The following is a 23,624-nucleotide window of genomic DNA, read 5'->3' as shown; positions in this document are numbered from 1 at the left end:
ATATCTATATTGCTGCCTGAAGTTATAGTGTAACATTATAGACACTGCTGGTGATCCGTCTGTGTATGTACTAAGTCTGCAGGGTAATGTCTCAGGTGCTAATACGCTGGTTTCCTCTGTATAATCTGTCATACACAATCTTTTATCTGTGAAATATATTTGTGTCTAAGAGGCTGCAATGGAACCTTGGGTGACTTTGGATCCAAACTGGAATAAGATATTCAGAGAATCATCAGTGACTCTGACATGTAACAGCAAATACACTGGATGGAAAGAGCAGAGTTATAAATGGTACAGAGACAATCAGCCACTATATGGAAATCAGCAAACTCTGCCAATGAACTCTGCCCAGCAGAAAGATAGCGGCAGTTACCAGTGTGAGACATCGGACAGCGGCAGAAGTTCTTCTGTGCGGTTGGATGTTACTTACGGTGAGTTGATCCGAAGAGTAAAAGTGTGGGTGAGTCTCTCAGTTATTAGCTCACGTGGGCGGCACCAAATCAACTGTAGGTGGAACCAACACAAAAGTAGGCGGGACTAGTACGTACATCACTACATTTGTGTAGAAGCTATTGGCTTCAATATGTTTGTAGTCTAGTGCTCCCAACACTCATAGGACCTTAGGCTGCTGTGACAAACCGCACACCTCCACATTCCAAATAACCTCAACCAAGACTGAACACTGACCCCAAAGCCTCCAGCAAATAAACACACAACTCATTACCACAGAGATCAAACTCACATGTCCCAATGGTAATTACATTCCTCTAATAACGCAGATTTACAGCAATGTAGCCAAGCGGAGAATGTACCCTATGCAACCCCAACCTACAGCAGCCCCAATCACTGATTACCCCCTGCAGGTCTCTTCACACAGGATTATCCCTCCTTATCCACATCCTACATGGGTGTCCATGTAATGTAATGCAGGTTAGCCCATGCACCCCCTTATATAAAGGTAATTGACCCCTCCACAATCCATTCAATGCGGGCTAAGCCTGATACCTTGACCTTCCTAGCTGGGAGTGTACCATGAGACAGAGGCCGCCACCTCACTGCCATTGCATTAATTTCATCAGAGTGTCCTGAGCAGTGTGCATAAAACAGCAATGGAGCAACGACACAACATTAAAGTTTTGCTTCAAATTGGGTAAATCGGCCATGGAGACGCACGAGATGTTGGTGAAAGTGTACGGGCAGGATGCTGTGAGTAGAAAACGTGTGTACGATTGGTTTGCACGCTTTCGCAGTGGCAAGGAACTGGTGGTAGACGAGCTCCATTGCTGTTCGACGCACACTGCACCAACTTGTGACAGCCACCAATCAGCTCATTTTAGGCATGACCCGGGTCCATCCCAGGTTCAACCCTGGTAGCTACCTGGGTTGGGTTCCCAGGTCACTTACGGCGGGTTATATTTCAGGGACCCTTTTACACTGAGCTGCTACTCGGGAAGACCCAGCAATAACCCAGGTTATTGCAGCAGTGCAAAAGGGGTATTAATGTGACTGGCAATTATATGACAGGATGTAATAATCAATGGGCAAAATGCAATCACCTGGTCACAGCTATTTGTGTTATCTCCATCAATCCGTGTCCGTAATGGGACCCCACAGTACCCTGATTGACTGTTATTCACCACAATGAGGTGATATATTAATGTACGGCCAGTGTAACCGTTCCTAACGCAAATATTCTCATTGTATTTATATCTACAATCTATAAGCTACTGCAACAGACCGGCCCCCAACATAACCCGTTCCATCAGGTACACAATGCTCTGCTCCTGGGCTTCCCACCTCATGTATGATTGCAGCCACCTGTGGTAACATCTGTCTCATCTATTACCTAGTGGCTGCAGTCATAGGTAGAAAGTCCAGGAGCAGAGCACTGTGTATCTGATGGAGGGGTAATGTTGGGGGGGGGTCTGTCACTTTGAGGGGTTGAAATTATCAGCATTTATAATTGCAACAAAGTGACTGCAGGTGAGGTTCCTACAAGTCACCCTCTGTGTAGTCAGTTTACTAGATAACAAACCTATGTCAGAAATAAAGCTTTGTGCCTGATTTATACAAGCAGAGGAGATTATCTGAGGTCAGGGTCTCTGGGGAAGATAATGAGCAGGGAGCTGTTACACCTGTCTGTGTTTTATTATCAGATTGGCTGATTCTCCAGGCACCTGCTGATGTGTATGAGGGGGACACACTGACTATGCGATGTCACGGCTGGGATGGCAGCTTTAAAACCGATTCATCATTTTATAAGGACAATGCTCCAATATCATCCACTGATTCCGTTCTCCGACGAGTAAACGTAACTAGCGGAGCGTCAGGGAATTACAGATGTACAAGATACAGATGGGACCTTGTTATTTATGAGCCAAAGACAGCTGAGACATTTGTGTCTGTTCATGGTAAGTAATACTGATTACAGGAACTAATAGGCGTTACACTTGCACTAAGGGGATGGGGCAGTTATGTGAATGTTAGTAATAAGTCTTTTCCACCAAAAACCCAGGTCCGACCTGGGTTTTTGGACATGGTTCCAACCCTGGTCAGACCCATTTACACTGCACCTTTGATCTGGGTTACTCCCAGGTCAGCCCTGTTCACACTGAACTCAGGTCTGCCCTGCTAAACCTGAGAGGTCATAAAAAGTGGGAGGTGACTGCTCCACAACCACCAATCCGCTCATTTTAGGCATGATCCAGGTCAGATAACCTGGGTTGTACCGTTTACACTGCACCATTTCCTGGGTCCATCCTGGGTCCAACCCTGGTAGCTACCTGGGTTGGATTGCAGGGTCACTTGACCCAGGTTATTTTTCAGGGACCCTTTTACACTGAGCTGCGACCCGGGTAGACCCAGCAAAAACCCAGGTTTTTGCTCTGGTGTAAAAGGGGTATAAGTAACAAAGTGTTACCAGGCAGCGTTTACATCTGTTACAGTTACATTAAAGGTCACAGCTCACAAGAAACAAATCTATTTTTTTTTTTTTTTTTTTTTTTTTATAAATTGAATTTTCATGGCTCAAAATAATGTCAGTGTCACAGTTAGTAATGTGGAAAACCAGGTATAAGGGTGATACTGAGATACTGTAAATGTGGATTATGTTAGTGGAAAATCAATAAAACTAATCATTTTCAGGAACTACTGCTTTTTAAAATACAGATCAGAAATATTTTAGTTTAGTAAATGTTGTCTGTGCTCTGCTATATCATGTGAGGAATTATAATTTCCGGCCAAATGTTTTCGCCACTGACTGACTAGTGCCCCCCAAAACCCACTACATAATAATCTGACCTACATAATATATCTTTTATTTAGGTTTATAGATGTGGTTGAACATCCCCCACCAAAGCCCCAATTTAGTAAATACCTATAAATAAAATCAGACTTTCACTTTCTTCAATACTAAAATATTATCCTAATGTGCAAAACCATTGTAACACTATAGCAAACAGTCAGCAATCCAAAGGCTCATGTTTTTCCCCAGCAGTACTCGCCATTCCTATATATATATATATATATATATATATATTTATTTTTGTACTGACGTGTGTCCCTTTGCAGACACCATGCTAGCCAGAAGCAAGGGCTGTGACGCAGCAAGTGTGGCACCGCTCACACTGTGCTAGTTACTGTCCTGATGCTGTTGGCACCTTGAGATGCCCCTGGGCTGAACATGTACATGGTGCCTACATAAGTATGTGGTGCAAATGCATTCAGCTCTAAATGACCCCGGTGGCCTCTTATTTGTCTCATGCAAAGAAAATGATGGAATCAGATGACTGATTAGTTGCTGTGGAATTATTACTGCATTATTACACATGTGCTAATGATAACGTTAGAGATGTGGGTGGGTTATTTATTATTTCTTAGAGCTGTTCTCAGTTCCGGCAATAAAGTTGGCCCAGTCCCCGGTGATGGAAGGAGGTCACATGACCCTGACATGTGACACAGTGCTGGCTCCGCCCAGGCAGAACACAGAGCTGCTATTTGGTTTCTACAGAGATGGGCGGAACATGCAGGAATTCAGTGTATCCGCTACATACAGCGTTCCGTCAGCGCAGCTGGTGCATTCTGGGAACTATCTCTGTGTGGTCAGAACTCCCAGCGGCAGTGTGAGGAAGAGGAGTGATGGGTTATCTATACAGATACAAGGTGATTCTGTGTAATCTCAATATGCAGTTGAATTCACATTGGCTCCTGGCTCTCCCCTCTTTTGTCTTGTCTCCTTTTATGTATTACATGTATTACGTCTTAAATATGGGGTACAGGTTTGTATGTAAGTAATGGGAATTAAAAGTGCTTGGGGAAACTATTGAATGGGATAAAGTTGTTTAAAGAAGGGACAAGATGGTTTGATAAATTTGGAATAATGTGTCTTAGATGTTGGTAAGTATCCTACCCCTAAACCTAACCCTACGTCCCCACAGCCTAAACCTAATCCTCCACCCTAGTGTCTAACCCTAACCTATAACCCTCCCCCTAAACCCACTACTTACCGGGATGCCGGTGCTGGGATTCTGACTGGTGTCAGGAATTTGGTGGCAGCGTCCCCACAGCCGGGATTTAAACTACATCCCATCTAATAGGCTTTTACACCCAGGAGTGTACAGGTGACCAGGAGACTGTCGCTATGGCAGTAGTAACAGGAGGGGTACGGGATGCCGACGGTCATAATACCAACAGTGGCATCTCGACAATCAAGATCCCAACTGATTTTGGTAAGTGGTTTAACCCCAATCCTAACCGTAACCCACCCCTCCCACAGCCTAACCCTAACCCACCCCTCCCACAGCTGTCCCATCCCATAGCCTAACCCACCCCTTCCACAGCCTAACCCACCCCTCCCACAGCCTAACCGTCCTGTCCCACAACCTAACTCTAACCCACCCCTTCCACAGCCTCACCCACCCCTCCCACAGCCTGATTGTCTCATCCCGTCCTACAGCCTAACTCTAACCCGCCTCTCCCACAGACTAACCATCCCGTCCCACAGCCTAACCCACTCCTCCCACAGCCTAACCATCCCGTCCCACAGCCTAACCCACTCCTCCCACAGCCTAACACTAACCCGCCCCCCCACAGCCTAACCCACTCCTCCCACAGCCTAACCCTAACCCACCCCTCCCACAGCCTAACCATCCCGTCCCACACCCTAACCCACTCCTCCCACAGCCTAACCCTAACCCACCCCTCCCACAGCCTAACCATCCCGTCCCACAGCCTAACCCTAACCCACTCCTCCCACAGCCTAACCCTAACCCACCCGTCCCACAGCCTAACCCACTCCTCCCACAGCCTAACCCACCCCTCCCACAGCCATCCCATCCCACACCCTAACCCACCCCTCCCACAGCCGTCCCGTCCCACAGCCTAACCCACCCCTCCCACAGCCTAACCCTAACCCACCCCTCCCACAGCCATCCCATCCCACAGCCTAACCCTAACCCACCCCTCCCACAGCCGTCCCGTCCCACAGCCTAACCCACCCCTCCCACAGCCTAACCCTAACCCACCCCTCCCACAGCCGTCCCGTCCCACAGCCTAACCCACCCCTCCCACAGCCTAACCCTAACCCACCCCTCCCACAGCCATCCTGTCCCACAGCCTAACTCACCCCTCCCACAGCCTAACCCTAACCCACCCCTCCCACAGCCATCCCGTCCCACAGCCTAACCCTAACTCACTCCTCCCACAGCCTAACCCACCTCTCCCACAGCCTAACCCACCCCTCCCACAGTTTAACAGTCCCTTCTGTCAAATCTGGGCACTAGCTATGATTACTGAATGAGTCCCGTATTGGTCACCCTCTGACTCTGGTTGCTAAAGACTACATATGATCATGTGAAAGAAGGAGACACTGGACACAACTGTATGTACCACAAGCATCTCCATCTCTCTCCTCCACTTTATTTAACAGACAGACTTATTTATAGGTTCCGTGTAACACATCTGTTATCTGCAGTGAGACTATAGTGCTGTTTAAACATTGGAATCGCATACCTTACCATATATGTACATATGCTTTTCTGTGCACACATGACAGGGTCTGTACAATGAACTAACTCCATCCTGTCCTGCGCACCCGCCCTCCATGCATACGTGGTATACAAAATGGATTCTTATTCCAAAATGGCTTCTACACGTCCAATACCTTAACCCACCGTTCCCACAGCCTAACCCTAACAAACCCCTCCCACAGTCTAACTGTCCCGTCCAATAGCCTAACCCTTACTGTTGGAATCTTTCTGGATTGTGATTGTCGACATTCTGATGATCAGTATCCTGACTACATCCCATAGTAACGACGTTTTCCCTACCATAGAGAATTGTCACTGAGGGTAATTGCACTGAGGGTATCCCTGCCTGAGAGGGGAGTAATGGCAGAGAGACCAGATGGACTGGTAAATGTATTTTATGCAGTTATTATATGTCGACAGCTGAAGTTCAACATTGATGTTAACATGGTTCAAATGTCGACATTGACAGAATGTCTACATTGGAAATGACAGTGTCCTAATGTTGACATTATCAGGAGAATAGGGTTAGGACTAGCATTAGGGCTGCTGTCTTGCCGTTAGGGGAAGGGTTAGCATTTGAGTTAGGGACAGAAATAGCATGCCAACAGTCTAAATGCCAACATGCTCCATGACGACAACATAAATATGTTGACATGTTCAATTTTGACGTTACGACTTGCGAACAGGGCCATCTCTTCCACTGGGCTTGTTGGGCAATTGCCCAAGGGCCCGAAGCCTGTTAGGGGCCCACCAACCCGCCACTGCAGCCGTGGCCAGTTGGTAAATTTGTGATAATTTGATAAACCGGCCGCCGGTGCACTGTATTCTGATCTAACCTCCCCATCCCCCACCACCCCCCGGTGACTAGTACTCATCTCAGTCCCAGTTTCACTTCATCCCCTCAACCTAGTCTCCCACTCCCTGCACCCTAACCCTCCCCCTAGTGCCTAACCCTAACCGCTAGCTCTAACCCTCCCCCAGTGCCTAACCCTAACCGCTAGCTCTAACCCTCCCCCTAGTGCCTAGCCCTAACCGCTAGCTCTAACCCTCCCCCTAGTGCCTAACCCTAACCGCTAGCACTAACCCTCTCCCTAGTGCCTAACCCTAACCGCTAGCACTAACCCTCCCCCTAGTGCCTAACCGCTAGCACTAACCCTCCACCTAGTGCCTAACTGCTAGCATTATTGCATAACCCTAACTGCTAGCACTAACCCTCCACCTATTGCATAACCCTAACCGCTAGCACTAACCCTCCCCCTAGTGCCTAACCGCTAGCACTAACCCTCCCCCTAGTGCCTAACCCTAACCGCTAGCACTAACCCTCCACCTAGTGCCTAACCACTAGCACTAACCCTCCCCCTAGTGCCTAACCCTAACCGCTAGCACCAACCCTCCCCCTAGTGCCTAACCACTAGCACTAACCCTCCCCCTAGTGCCTAACCCTAACCGCTAGCACTAACCCTCCCCCTAGTGCCTAACCGCTAGCACTAACCCTCCCCCTAGTGCCTAACCGCTAGCACTAACCCTCCCCCTAGTGCCTAACCGCTAGCACTAACCCTCCCCCTAGTGCCTAACCGCTAGCACTAACCCTCCCCCTAGTGCCTAACCGCTAGCACTAACCCTCTCCCTAGTGCCTAACCGCTAGCACTAACCCTCTCCCTAGTGCCTAACCGCTAGCACTAACCCTCTCCCTAGTGCCTAACCGCTAGCACTAACCCTCTCCCTAGTGCCTAACCGCTAGCACTAACCCTCTCCCTAGTGCCTAACCGCTAGCACTAACCCTCTCCCTAGTGCCTAACCGCTAGCACTAACCCTCTCCCTAGTGCCTAACCGCTAGCACTAACCCTCTCCCTAGTGCCTAACCGCTAGCACTAACCCTCTCCCTAGTGCCTAACCGCTAGCACTAACCCTCTCCCTAGTGCCTAACCGCTAGCACTAACCCTCTCCCTAGTGCCTAACCGCTAGCACTAACCCTCTCCCTAGTGCCTAACCGCTAGCACTAACCCTCCCCCTATTGCATAATCCTAACCGCTAGCACTAACCCTCTCCCTAGTGCCTAACCCTAACCGCTAGCACTAACCCTGCACCTATTGCATAATCCTAACCGCTAGCACTAACCCTCCCCTAACCCCACAACTTACCTTTGGGATTCCGGCGGTCGCGGTAATGACCGCATCCCAAAATAGGCTTGTGTTTTAAACATGTACAAAATAGGATGTAGTTTCAATTTCGGCTGTCGGGATGGCTGCGCTCAGAATGCCGGTGCCGGAATCCTCCCAGGGACATGATGCTCTTAGTCAGTTATTTATTTTTGTTCCCTTTAAATACAACAGCAGCAGCTTCATAGAGCTGATCGTATCTGCTTCCACGTCTAAGGGCAACAAAATAAACCCCACAACTCTACCAAGAAGATAAAGCTGTCTGGAGGTGGAGCGTCCCAAAGTAATGTGATGGTGTTGGATTTATTTTTTTTTATTTTTTTTTATATATCTGGAATAACAGATTTGGCACCAGCCATGAATTGAGGTGTAGGAACGGTGATATGTCCCAGATACTTAGATCAACTCATCTTCTAACATATTTTCTTTCTGTTTTACATATGATGTAGAGTTACCCAAGCCCCCAGAGATAGAAGCTCTCCCAGCAGCCACTGTCCTGGAAGGGGAAGAGGTCAGACTACAGTGTGTGACCACCAGTAACACAGAAGCCCCTCTCTTATACACCTTCTACAGAGACTCACAGCCTATACAGGGAGCTACTAATGACAGCCGTTATCTCATCCCCCGAGCTGGAGAGGAGCACACTGGGGGCTATACATGTTCTGTACAGTCCATGGATGGGAGCGTCAAGAGAAACAGCACAGCCTTACATATCCTGGTACAAGGTCAGTGGTAATGCGGTTACTTTCTATACAGATATATATATATATATAATATATTGTATAATGTAGGATATACAGAAATCTAGTGAGTAGAACACTTAGCATATTCTACACTAAAATAACACTTAGCAAATTCTAGCAGTGGCGCAGGAGTACCCGGAAATCTCTGACCAATCAATTTTTTTCCTGAGACGGAGACACTTGTGTCAGAGGAATACACCACGTTCAACACAGGTAGTACCAATATATTTATAGACTCCAGTATGTTGTAGATGTATAAAGCTATTTGGTGATGACATCTCTGATATTTGACACCTTAAAAGAAACAAAAACCCTATCATACATTATACAGTTATTACAGTTGTGCCATGACGAGGTGGTTGCACAGTTGTTCAATGTCTTAGTCAATGGTAATTCCAAAGCTCATTTTTCTTTTAATGTGACCAATAAAATGGGAAGTGAGACCTCCTGTCACCCCACGGACATTACTGCAATGTCTGCAGACAGACTCTTATTGCGCCAATCTCTGACTGTAACAATTGCGGTGTAAAGACTCCTAGGCCCTAATGAGCCGCAGGCAATGTCGATGCTCATAGTTGAGCAATTTTTTGGGACTGCGCATGTGCGAAAGTCCCTTAACTCCTACGGCACATGCGTTACGGATTGCATTCACAGCGGCGCTGTTGCGATTGAGATGCGCGGTATCACCTGTTTCGAAGAACAGACCACGGAGATGGTCAGTCTTATGAGCATGTTATAGGAATGTCTCGGACACAACGCATACTTAGACGCTCAACCACTGAGGCCATACTTAGACGTTACATCCGCGCCTGCCATTGTGCTGGTGTAAGTTTTCATGGTGCAACCGATGGTGATCTCTGAGGACGCACCGGGCTGTATTACCGCGTGTACGGGCGCTGACAGTGACTGCTATAATTGGAGCCTATTACCATACTTTAAATCACTAAAACTAACCATCGTCTTAGGACCGCGGATCCCAAACATTAAAATGATATATAAATAATTGTAAATGAATAAACCGATGTATGACAAATATGTTTATTAGTCACAATAAAATAATCCATATGACATGCTAAAAAAATAACTGCAAAAAATGTGAACATGCAACAGAATAAAAGAATGGAAAAGTATAGAAAATTGGTGCAAATTAGCAATATCAATTCCTCACTGCAATTAATAAAATTAGGTTTGTCACGTCTCCCAATAATCAGAGGAACATGATCCAAACGGAAGAATCCAGAGCTGCTTGCGGGGGCCGATTAAGAGAGGAGGGGAACGTGTATTCCCTTTCATGTGCCAATTTTGTAATATAAATGCAATAAAAAATTAAAATAAAAAAAAATCTTGTGATCACTACATATGACTTCTTCCATTTCCACAGCTAATGTGGATCAGCCTCAGCTGGAGCTCATACCGGAGGCAGTGTCGGTGGGGGGTGAGGTTGTGCTCCTGTGTGAGTCCAGGAAAGGCTCCCTGCCTATACATTACCGGTATTACCATAATGGGACCCTCCTAGGTAATATTACTGCGCATGACAAGATGGCAGCAGCAGAGCTCAGACTGACCATCACCTCCCTGACCATGGCTGGTCCCTATTACTGTGACTCTGGCAATGATTTCTTCCCCCAACAACAACAGAGTGACACAATCTATCTGCTTGTTACAGGTGAGTGTTTACTTAAATATCTGTAGAAAAATCAAATGTACCCTAATTAGAAATCAAATCTGTTACTATTGATCAATTACACGCAACATACGAGAAAATCCAAATGCTGCTCTGCGTACGCACTGCGATTGCATTGCGATGACTCTCGCACAGAGGGTTCACTCTCAAAGTGAGTGACGGGTAGTCGGCATTAGGGGCGGTAAGGGGTGTGGCTAGGCAAACGCAGGCGTCTGTACCATATAAACTGTATCATGGGCGTGCATAAATTAGCCATCGCCATCTCCTTCGCAGCACGAGACCTCTCAGCGTGTCAGGAGAGCCGCCGTGTTTGCGCTTTGCCAGACATGACTTACAAGCTGCGTGGCTGCCCGATGTGCATCGATGTTACCGGTGTTTACGCTGTTGTACGTTGTCTGACGGATATGAGAAGGCCGCAGTGGGCGTCCCAATGCTCGAGTGAGATTGCAGCTGCGATTTCATTAGCGTAAATCCCGACATCCCATAGCCAGCAAATGGTAAGTAGTTTTCTAACCCTCCCTCCCCGGTGCCTAAACCTAACCTCCCCCCTAGTGCCTAAACTTAAACTTAACCTCCCTGCACCCTAAGCCTAACCCTAACCCCGCTACCTAACCATAACCTCCACCTAACACCCCGATACTTACCTTCGGGATGCCAACGGTCAGGATACTAATGCCGGGATCCCGACCTGTCGGTATTTCGGCATCAGTCTTCTGACCACCGGCATCTCGCACGCCGGGATGCCGACTACTTCCCGTTCCAGATTTACAACAGGTACCTGGAGCCAATTCTGGGAAAAGAGATTGAAGGATCTTGAACAATATTTTAAAGCATTCGCGTAGAGATGTCGGACAATATGTTGAATAGTTGGTAAAGTTTCTGGTACCAATATTCATGCTCTGCTTCATACAAATGCAGCATATAAACTTTCACAGCACTTTTTATGATTTAGATATAATTTGTATTATTATTACGTGATTACATAGTAATCTCTGCTGTCAAGTCTGAAGGCACGGATCAACATGAAGTGTACGGTAAACTTAAATTTTTTTGGAAAAAATCCTCGTTTTGAAAAAAAAACCCAGAAATAGGATTTGGGAAAGTTTTTTTTCAATTTTTTTTTATTTTCTGTAATCTAAATAAGTTTAGTGTCTCTTGATACATTTTATTACACAGCTCATACTCCATTTTATCAACTCTGCTTTGAATTTATGCTTTTTTATTAATGGATCCCTAAATTTGATGTAATATGCTTCTTCCGACAGAGTTTAGTCTGCTGTGGCCGGTACTTGGGGCCATGTTGCTGGTGCTTCTCCTCACCGTTGTCCTGATCTTTATATATAGACACAAACTGGCTCCTTTATTCACAAGATGTGTCCAACATCAGCCAAACACAGGTAACTTCAATCCTATGCATGTGTGGGGCCTGGAAAATTGTCTCATACTGAAACCATTTCTTAGTCATATACGAGTTGCGTCATCTCTGCGATGGGCTGAATGATCCTCACTTTATCTTGATGAAATCTTAAATTAGTTGTGGGATTAAACATTTTGCTGCAGTGGCTTTGGTAGATGATACGGCCATTTTAATCATACCTCTATTATATTTTAATCCAACTATATTTTGTAATTCTGTTTAAATCCATAATTTGCGGCCCTCCACTCCGCGAGTCCTTCCGTGGATTGAGTTGTATGGTACCCCAGGTCCTTGCAGGTGAAAATATATTTCCAGTATGTCTTCTGTAGTACTCTGAGTATACTTATTGTCATTTCAGGATTGACGGTGATAAAAAATTAAATATTTGCCGGCAAGAGTTTGGTTAAAAAAAAAAAAAGGGTTAGGCTTGTATAAGATACTTTTCATCAGGGATACTTATGAATTACACAGGTTCTGTGGCTGAAATACAAACGTGAAGTCAGCAAGCCACAGAACCTGTGTAATTCATGTGTCCCTCATCGAAGAGATAAAGGTAGAGCAGACCCTGCCACGGGAGTTGAGCGATTCCTGCACGCAGAGAGATGCCCGGCTGCGTGCGGCACCGCAGTGGCTAATTTATGCACACCGCTATAATGGCGTGTGAACGCTGGGGCACGCCTGTGTCTGGCCGACCACCCCCAGTCACCACCCACAAACGGCACTTCATGTCAGTCACTTTTTCCCGGCATCTCTGTACTCAATGCCACCGCCGCAGTGAATGGTTTGAGTACGCACACTGCAACTTAGACGCATAGGCAGATTGCAAACCTCATCTTGCAGCGTGCATTCCCTCATTTGCGTTCCTTGCTGAATCAGGCCCCTTGATATGTAGGCCCCATAGTGCTTTAACTTTATCCATGAACAATATTGTATTTTCCATTAAAAGGCGCAAAATCTATCTTTAACAAACAAATTTAGGCTCAGGTGCTGGGCTGCTGACAGGGGGGTGAGGGGGGGGGTGGCATCAATGCCCAGGCCCCCACAACCAGCCACATCCCGGGTACTTAGTACATTTCCCCCGCCCTCTCCCCATCTCGGTGCCCCTGTATTTTATAACGATTTAGTGACATCCAGCTAAAGAGACAGAGACCATCAGGCTTCTTCCTCTGTGTGACAGTTGATGTCTCAGCACAGACTCTGTTTTCACTAGTGGTGACTTTTAAGATCCAAAAATGACGTCTTTTGAAGTGGCGACTTGGTAGATACACCCTGTGCCCGAGGAGCCATTCTTGATGGGGTACAAAAACCCTGCGTGATGGACAAACTATTTCAAATGTGAATTCATTGGTCTATAAGACGTTCTCCTGGTTCTCAGTAGCACAGTGACTGTGCTTCTTGGCCCAGGAAAACCTCTTTACATCATTGACAAACCAGCTGTAAATACTTAAGCCGTCATTTGTTCCCTATAAAAGGTCTCTTTTCGAACTCTCAAATTTATATTTTTATCAATTTTTATTTTAACCTCTAGCAGTTTGCGGCTGGCTTTTGTACCATTTTGGGTTATTCACTTGAACTGCTAAAATTTTTAATAAAACGGGGAGTTCTAGAACTTTTGTAGTTAGAATGAACGTGCTTTACATATACTGTAATTAGACCTAGAATGAACGTGTTATTTCCATGTACAACGGCGACACCTATTGTAGTCTCTGTACCTGCATAGTAAAACCAGTTAATGTTTTTTAATGAATTTATAATTATGCAGACATTGATTCTACACGACACTACAATCTACATGTATGTCATACATATGTGAATGTATATTTATTATATTGCATTTTCCTCTCCCTTAGTACCAGCCAGCGGAGGAGACGTGTGTTATGGCTACATTGATTTTATTCGGATACCAGAAGGTCAGTGCTCTGTTCTGTGTCTTATAGATCATGTACACACTGTAATCTATGGATTCCTCTGTAATGACAGCTCAAATATCACACAAGATGCCATATATGCAGGTTCTATATAACCATTATCACACAATCGATGGGCTTGTCTAATCTCATTGACTGCACCCACTCTATGGAATGCCTTACCATGCACAATACGACTTTCCTCTAGTCTCCAATCCTTCAAGCGCTCCCTGAAAACTCACCTCTTCAGGCAAGCTTATCAGATCCCAGAACCACCCACATAACCTTCATAGCTTCCATGTCTTATTACATCCCCTTTCACAGTCCACACACAACCTCACACATTGTCTTTCTCTCACATCCTCCTGACATTTGGCCGACATTCCGGTGTGAATGGATCCTGCAGCCCACCAAGAAACTCTGCATTCTGCCCGGACCAAATTGCAATATATAGCACCTATCCTTGTGTATTAATGCCTATTTCCCTATAGATTGTAAGCTTGCGAGCAGGGCCCTCTTACCTCTATATCTGTCTGTTATTACCCAGTTTTGTTCTATGAATGTTTACAATTGTAAAGCGCAACGGAATATGCTGCGCTATATAAGTAACTGTTAATAAATAAATAAATCTCGTGTGAGAGGCAGATACGGTCAGCCAGCTATAGTTACCTCTTTGTGTATATATACAATAAGAAACCAGCATTCCTTGTGTTCCTGGGGACAGTTAATGAAATTAATGTTTCTGCTTCTTTCCTCAGCACCTGCAGCTCCTACAAAAGGGAACGTGAGTATTTGAGATTGGCAAAGACGAGATCAATTTTGCCCCAATAAATTTAGATATCTCAGTCCTTATTCAGAGGTAAAAGTGAACGAAATTGTAATTTATGTTCCCAATATGGGATTATTTAGGCAGATTTAGCGATTATTTGCCATAGCACAAGTGTGTATGACGCACTGCAGACATTCAGCCACTAAATTGCAATTATACTTACACAGAGGAATCGCTCGCAAACTGAGTGACAGGTAGTCAGCGCTTGGGGGAGGTAACGGGGGGTGATTATAGAAGCGCAGGAACGTCGGGACTAGTTAAAAACTGTTTTCTGAGTGTGCATAAATTAGGCACTATGTTCATGTTCGCAGCAGCAGAGCTCTCTGCCGTCTTCCGGTTTTGTGCGTGAACGTCGGATGTGAGCTGATGTCAGTGGGCGTCTCTAACCACTGGACGATAAGCGAGTCATTATCATATTTTCACAATTGCGATCTATGAGAGATCACAGCTGCGATGACATTTGCGTCCATCTTTGAATCAGGCCCTTCATCAGGGACATATGCAAGTCCTGTAGCTGCTGTTTTCAGTCCTTTAACGGCGGCTTCCGCCCCTAAACATTTGCTTTTTCTTTTTTCCGGACTTTAGTCGGACTTCGCAATTACACGCACCCACTACTCCCTTACTGTATTTTGTCTGCGTCTGTAAGTGCACCCCCCTGCCCATGTCTGCAAGCCTATTCCAGCCCTGATTCCTGTCCCCTAAGGGTATGCAGTCACACAAATGGGGAACAAAACACACATTGCAAATATTTGTACACGCGCATTCAAAAAATCCGGCAAATCACATTTACGTCACACTAAAAAAAGAAGAGGATTGCGCTGGTATAATAATCAGGTGATCTTACAATTTATTATATATGTTCTGTTTTTGTTTTTTTATCTATTTTACTTCTAACCGAGTAAAAATAAAAATATTTTGTATGTGGAATATTAAATGCGGTCTAGAGAATTTGTTGACCAGCGCAATCCTCTTGTGTTTTTGTTTTTTTTTAGCAGGTTTTTATAAGGGATTTGCAAATTTTTCCCTTTCTAACGAATTGCAGCAGGTAAACGTGATTGATTGGCTCACGAGCGCTGGGGTAATTCTTAGATCAGTTTATCTTTTGGAGTAGAGGAGGTTAAATAAAAAACAAACGCCTACAAAATAATATAAAAACTAAACCGTACTCTGAGTAGAGGAATCGAAGGACCTTCTAATTTCTTACTCTAGATAATGCAGAAGGTATCGCCTGCCCACAGCTAGCTTATTAGAACTGATATCACTTTGTGTATGATGTAAAAACATCCTAATAAAAAAAAAAAAAATAGTGAATAAAAAAAGCTTAACTGAAATTCCCTTACTGTACCTACTGTGCTATGTAAAATAACCCAGTGGATTCTAAATGTCATGGCTGCATATTGTTTGTTTTGTTCAGGATAAATACTCTGTTATATATTCTGCGGTTAAGTATTCCGGAACGTCATCTGAGACGAGAGATGCTCAAGAAGCTCCTGACCCTACAACACCTACCAGAACTTTGCTGCCAAAGAGCATTTAGGACTTTGACAATTCTACTAAGAACATACTCTGCACACAACGAAACGCGCCAGTTTGCCTGAAGAGTCCAGCTAACGCATTTCAAGATCCACTCTTGGGAACTTTTCTTTGCGCTCTAGAAGCGCTCGAAGGTGTAAAACCATGAAGAATGTCGCTCTGTAAAACTTCACAGAAATATCCATCCTCCTATCTATTTACTGTCACCCCATTCATCAAAATAAATTTGTTTTCTTCTATCAGTTCAGTCTATATTTATGGCTTACACAAATATCATGAGAGAGAGAGAGAGAGGACATATACACAGATTTTATTACGTTTTGCTTTTGTGTGTATGTGATGCTATGTATTATATCGCATGACGTTTTTTCTAACAGCGCCCGAATGCCTCTAAAAATGCGCTAAAGTGCTACATGAAGCCGCAAAATGAGTCTAGTTAAAAGGGGATATAGTGCAAAGGTTGAAAATGATCATGCTGACACCATGTTGTTAACAGTTATGATGTCAACAATGTCGAAATATCGATAGGCAATGTGTCGACAAGCTCACATAGGAAACGCCAACATTGTCGGAATATCGACATTAAGGTTAGGCGGTGGGAATCCGTGCTGCAACCGCCCAGAGCAGGTAAGTGACCACTGGGCCACCAAGGACAATGCAGTATGTCAATATTCTAACATGTCAACATTTCACCACTGTCTACATGATGACCATGCCGACATGAAAGCTGTGCAAAAGTTCTGTCAGCAGAGATGGAGTAATTATCCATTCCTTCTACAGTATGGGCAGCATGTGGCATGGTGGTTAGCATTACTGCCTCACAGCACATTACTTCAAAATCCAGCAAGGGCCTGATTAGTGTGGGGTTTGTATGTTCTCTCCATTTTGCGTGGGTGTCCTCTGGTTCCCTCCCACTACTCTAAAAGCATATTACTAAGTTAACGGGACTCTGACAAAATGAACCCTGGTGTGTACGTGTGTGTCCATGTGGCAGGGAATATAGGGCCTTATTCAGTTATGTACACTATGTTGATGTATTCGAAATCGAGCGATTATCCTCAATCTGCGCCAGCGTCTGAGTCAAACATGCATCAAAGTACAGTGCCGTAGTCCCTCTCAGCGAGTATTTACAGTGTGATTAACAGGGAGCGTTTGTGGGAGGTTACGGGGGATGGTGGCAAAGAACACGGCTGTGTTTTGGGGGGTGTCACATCTTGCATCTGCATTCCCGTATGCAAGGCATATGGCTCCTGTGTCTCAATACATCTCCTTGGGTCTGCGACATTTGCATGTTTTGACGGCTGACACGCATTGGGAAGCACATTCGCAAAACCACACATGACCAAGACCCGGAAGACACCAGACAATGTGTGTAACGAGCCCAGCGGAGCCCAAGCAAGAGGTGTGTGTGCCCCGTGATACAGTCCTGCACTAGAGACAGCCGTGGCGAGCACCACCCGAAAAGTGGACACTCCCACCGGATCGAAGCTCTGACTGTGATCCTCACAAAGAGAACCATCGGCAGAATCTCCGTCTGAGAAGTGAACCCGCTGAAACTCTGCACCAGACGGCACCTACACACCTGATTGGCGACACTGCCGTCTACCACCACATGTCTTGCAGCCCAAACAGCACCACAGGACCAGGTAGAACGCACAGCAGATAAGCGGGATGCCGCTTACTGCACACCATTAAGGTGCTGTTTAAACTTGACTCTACCTTCCGGGTAGTAACCACCGATCGTCCACCTGGAGACTATACTCACCACAACACATACACAGAAACTGTAAGGCACACAGATGCCAGCAGCTCTGTGAGGATTCAGTGACTTTCTCCTATACTACAGGAACTGTTTAATCCTCAGACCAGAGGTCCCCATTGTTCCGTTCTTTGGGGGTCATTCAGACCCACTCGCGTGCGGCAGTACGCTCGCAAGTGGGTCAATGTTCCCCACTGCGCATGCGCACGACGGAGGGAGCTCCGTCGTGCGCATGCGCGAGACCCGGCGAGCGACGGGCTTTCCATCGCTCGGGGTCTCGCACCAAAGGGGGCGTGCTGTCGATATTGATTAACAGCACGCCCCCTTTGGTGGGCGTGCCGGGGGCGTGCCTGCCAGACGGAGGCGTTCCGGTGGGAACGCCTACCGTCTGAAGCCAGCCCCACTGACATCACTAGTGATGTCAGTGGGAGTGATTTTGGCTCTGATAGAGCCAAAATCACTCCAGGGCTTGTGGCTGGGAAACCCGACCGCAGGGTTTCCCTCGCAAGTCCGATGGTCGCGATGGTCAAGACCATCGCGACCATCTGTTTGGACGCTCGTATATGCTGTGGGTGGTGACCCACAGCTATATGAGCGTCCAGGAGGACGCTCCATTTTAATGGAGGAGGGCCCTGATTCAGAGCGAGCGCTCTGGTCAGAGCGTCCGGCTCTGAATCAGGCCCTTTATCCACTGTGGAAACTATTTTAACCCTCATTGTTCCTCACACCCTGTTATGTTGCTATAAAACAGGGTCACCGCAACATCCCATGCAATCCACACATGCAAAGAAGTCACGCCATAGATGTCCATTAATTAAGTTAGGTGTAATAATGTGAAATGACACAGGGAAAAGTATTGAACATGTAACCCTGGTGTGGGTTACGGAGATATATGACATATAAATATAATTCATATATACAATTGGAGCCGGTATAAAAATGTGACCTTTTACTAAGAGTGGATTTGTGTACAGGTATAGATTGTTATTCATATATATGCAAGTCTGAGGTGAAATGTATGTACCATATATATGTGATGTCACCTTAGAGAAAATGGAATAATTTTGAATTTATATGTACAGTGATATGACTAACATGGTATACATATCTCTTAACTGTATATATATATTGTATTATTTGGACTGATCTTAGTCAACACAAACATAAAAGATGGGGGCCAGCGTGAGGTAGATAGAGCGAGCTATAATAGGAGAGGGGAGAGTGTTCTAGAAGCAGCGCGAGCATCAGTAGCTCGCGCTGCAGGCGGGAAGGAGAGGGTCGCGTGGCCAAAGTAGAGGTCGCGTGCCTCTCTAGCCAGCTGTATAAATAGAACGGCTGGCAGCTTTGCCGGCCAGTCTGGTGCTCCCTCCCTCCAGTGCCTGCCCTCCTGTGACCCGGGCGGCCAGAGAGCAGTGATGGGCTGCCGGGCACAGGGGGGCAGAGCCAGAGAGGGAGCTAAGGCAGTTCCCCCTCCCGCGCCTGCTAGGCTACTCACCAGAGCGCTGGCAGGCAGGAGCGCTGAGTAGCCTTAGCGGAGGCCTGTGTGGGGCTTTTCGGAGCCGGAGGCGGAATGGCTGCTTCCGGCGTCAATAGGAAGAGGAGGTCGGGCCGCCTGTGACCAGTGACCGGCGTCATCGCCGGGGGAGGCATCGGCTAGTGTGACAGACGCCGGCGTCATCCAGAAGGCGGAGCCGGCATCAGCTTGTCCGGAGCCGGAGAAGGCTCTGAAGGGAACTCCCAGCAGCGGTGACGCGGCGCCTGCGTCAGCAGTGACAATGCGCTGGGGGAGGCACTCGGCGGCTCCCACTGCTGGAACAGAGGGAAGCCCAGCCAGCGCCACTCATTCAGGAGGCGGTGACTTCAGCGGAGCTAGGAGACCCCTTCTGTGAGAAGCAGCAGCAGCGCTGCTCTCACAAGGACTTGTGAGTAGCACTCGACTTACTAGTCACCCCAGGCACATTAACACACTGTTGAAAGCCCATAGTATAGCAGGGCTAGCAGCCAGGAAGAGGGGTACGTTTTGCTATTTAAACCTATAAAGGGTTAATTGGCTGCTAAAGTTGCCAGCCAGTTGAGCTCTCCCATTAATAAACAGGGAGAGCTGCCTGCTTAAATAAGTAACTGTTTTAACAGCACATTAGGAGCTGAGGGCTCTATGGCTAATACAGTATTACAGGCAGTCTGAGAGAGGAAGACTTTGTTTTAACTAAGGATAATACCAGCAGTGAAGGGTCAGAAATTCTAATCAACTGTAGCCACAGTAACTGTGCATAGCATTTGCTACTTCTCACATACACCACCCCAGGAATTCAACTTTTACACAGGTTAAAGTAAATTGGACCCAACAGCTGGTTAATATAAACTTGGAAAAGGATGGACTATTTACTACACCAGCTGGGTCCTTCTGCGTCATAAAGAAACCTAATGTATATTTATAATATAACATAACTGACACTACAGAGAAAAAGGAATACCAAGGACCTTTACACAAAGACTAATCCCTCAAATAAACATTGGACCTGTGAATTGTCAACTGGAATAGATAACGTTTGGGGTTAACGATATTGTTCCCATATTACCATTTAGTAATGTAATGTTAATTGTGCTTAAATGCTATTACCTATCTACATTATAAAAGTTATTTACTGTCTATGCACTGCTTAATGCTTACCTGTATAAGTTGTAAATTTTAATAATATTGTTACTACATTTTCATTAATGTTAACTCAAATGTAAAGTGAATACCTACGTATGGGAATAACTGTCATTTAAGTTCTTCATATAAAGTAATATATGGCAAAATCAACTATCTATATGTTTATTTATCTGGAGCTGATAACGTAAGGAGGACAGCGTGGAGAAGCCTACTAAAAGAAAGGGAGCAGGTGGTGAATGTAACCCTAAAATATACTGTAATATATTTTGCATTGATTGCACACTACATCGCGCACAATATTGGTAGGTTGTCCCAGGCCAACCTTGAGTCACTGAGAACTAGCTTGGGTGGAGGCCCTCACAATGGGGACGTACACCACCAAGAGAGGGTAAGGGTGGGTACATTAGGAGTAACAAAGGAGTTAGTAACCTGGTGACCCTTTAATGATAAAAGGGGGGTTACAAACACGCTTAGTGAACTTATTTAATACTTCGTACAAAAGCCTTTGTTGGTAATGATGGCTTCAAGACGCCTCCTGTATGGAGATACTAGTCACATGCATTGCTCAGATGGGATTTTGGCCCGTTCTTCCACACAGTCTTCAAACCTTGAAGGTTCCCTGGGCCTCTTCTATGAACTCTGATCTTTAGTTGTTTCCATAGATTTTAAATTGGATTCAAGTCAGGTGATTGGCTGGGCCATTCTAGCAGCTTTATATTCTTTCTCTGAAACAAATTGAGAGTGTCCTTGGCTGTGTGTTTGGGATCATTGTCTTGCTGAAATGTCCACCCTCGTTTCATCTTCAGCATCCTGGTAGATGGCGGTAGATTTTTATCAAGAATGTCTCGTTACATTTTTCCATTCATCCTTCCTTCAGTCATATGAAGTATACCAGTACCGTATGCTGAAAAACAGCCCCACACCATGATGTTCCCTCCTCCAAACTTCACTGTTGGTATGGTGTTTTTGGGGTAATGTGCAGTGCCATTTCTCCTCCAAACATGGTGTGTATTATGGCATCCAAAGAGTTACATTTTGGTCTTATCTGACCAGACTATATTCTCCCAGTATTTCACAGGCTTGTCCAAATGTTGTGCAGCAGACTTTAAACGAGCTTCCACATGATTTTTCTTCAGCAATGGAGTCTTGCGTGGTGAGCGTGCAAACTAGGGGTGTGCACCGGCCACTTTTCGTGTTTTGGTTTTGGATCTGGATCTTTCTTCGTGTTTTGGATCTGGATTGGTTTTGCCAAAACCACCCTTCGGTGTTTTGAGTTCTGGGTTTTGTGTTTTGGATCTGTATTTTTTTTTAAAAAAGCATAAAAACAGCTAAAATCACAGAATGTGTTGATTTTTCTGCTCCTATGCTATTATTAACCTCAAAAACCTTAATTTCCACTCATTTCCAGTTTATTCTGAACACCTCACACCTCACAATAGTATTTTTATGTCCAAAAGGTTGCACCGAGGTAGATGGATGACTGCTAAGCGACACGAGTGGGCGGCACAAACACGTGGCCCATCTAGGAGTGACACTGCAGTGGCAGACAGGATGGCAGTTTGAAAAACTAAGCCCCAAACAGTACATAATGCAAAGAAAAAAAAGAGGTGCAAGATGGAATTGTCCTTGGGCCCTAACCCATATGTTGTATAAACAGGACATGCACACTTTAACAAACCAATCATTTCAGCGCCAGGGTCTGCCACACGACTGTGGCTGAAATGATTGGTTCGTTTGGGCCCCCACAAAACAAGCTGGCAATTAATCTGGCCCTGCACAAACTGGCTCTACAGAGGCAAGATGTCGTCCTCATCCTCCTCATTCACCGATTCCTCACCCTCTTCAGTGTTGTGTACATCCTCATCCTCACAGAGTATTAATTCGTCCCTGCTGCAATCCACCACCACAGGTCCCTCTGTACGTTCTGGAGGCTGGTCTCCCTGGAAAAGTTGATAATTCATTTTATGAACATCATCTTCTCCACATTTTGTGGAAGCAACCTCCTACGCCTTTTTCTGACAAGGTTCCCGGCTGCACTAAACACTCTTTCGGAATGCACCCTGGAGGGGGGGCAACTCAGGTAAAATAGAGCCAGTTTGTACAGGGGCCACCAAATTGCCTCTTTTTCCTGCCAGTACATGTACGGACTGTCTGACATGCCTACTTGGATGCTGTCACCGATGTAATCCTTTAACAGACAGACGCACGCTTGTCGCTGCTGCTTTAAGGATGCAGGTGCGGCTACAGCCCACACATTTCACAAAGACAGAAAAAAAAGAAGAATTTTTTTATTGTTTGTGGAGCACACTTTGAGGGTTACACCACCCTTTAACAGACACACACGCTTGTCGCTGCTGCTTTGAGGACAGTATCATATGCAGTGACAGTAGACTTGTCAGAAATTGTTGGCACGTCCTTCAGTCCGGACCAGATGTCCAAACCGGCCCTTGACTTATGACACAGGCGCACGCTTGGCGCTGCTACTGTGTTGATGCACATGTGGCTACATCGCACACAAGTCACAAACACATAAAAAAATAGTTTTTTATTTTTTGGAGCACTTTGAGGGTTACACCATCCTTTAACAGACAGACGCACGCTTGTCGCTGCTGCTTTGAGGATGCAGGTGGAATCTAGACGGGATTTGGAACCGGGGACACACTACCTCCATCAGTTGTCTAAATCCCACTGCACTAATGGCGGATACCGGACGCACGTCTAACACCAACATAGCAGTCAAGGCCTCAGTTATACGTTTTGCTTCAGGATGACTGCTGTCGTACTTCATTCTCCTCGCTAGGGACTGTTGGAGGGTCAATTGTTTAGTAAAAGTAGTGGTGGTCCTACTTTCTCTCTGGGATGATGGACAACTCCCAGCAGCAGCAACAGCACTAGGATCTTTCCCTATTTT

At 45.8% G+C, this 23,624-nt stretch overlaps 1 protein-coding gene across 1 annotated transcript in view; it reads left to right on the top strand.

Annotated features, from left to right (window-relative positions):
* Positions 1–23,624, top strand: part of LOC148532592 (basement membrane-specific heparan sulfate proteoglycan core protein-like) — a 114,732-nt gene that overhangs the window by 21,205 nt on the left and 69,903 nt on the right. The window contains 11 exon segments of the mRNA XM_088467519.1: positions 171–431; positions 2,157–2,411; positions 3,880–4,161; positions 8,635–8,910; positions 10,310–10,594; positions 11,878–12,009; positions 13,880–13,939; positions 14,695–14,720; positions 16,180–16,261; positions 16,264–16,294; positions 16,795–16,925. Coding sequence (XP_088323645.1) covers positions 171–431; positions 2,157–2,411; positions 3,880–4,161; positions 8,635–8,910; positions 10,310–10,594; positions 11,878–12,009; positions 13,880–13,939; positions 14,695–14,720; positions 16,180–16,261; positions 16,264–16,294; positions 16,795–16,925 — 1,821 coding nt within the window.

This window comes from Taudactylus pleione, unplaced genomic scaffold (assembly GCF_031769625.1).
Source record: "Taudactylus pleione unplaced genomic scaffold, aTauple2 ptg000073l, whole genome shotgun sequence".
Classification (NCBI taxonomy): Eukaryota; Metazoa; Chordata; class Amphibia; order Anura; family Myobatrachidae; genus Taudactylus; species Taudactylus pleione.
Note: the sequence above shows the minus strand (reverse complement) of the source record. Positions and strands in the feature narration are given on the sequence as shown.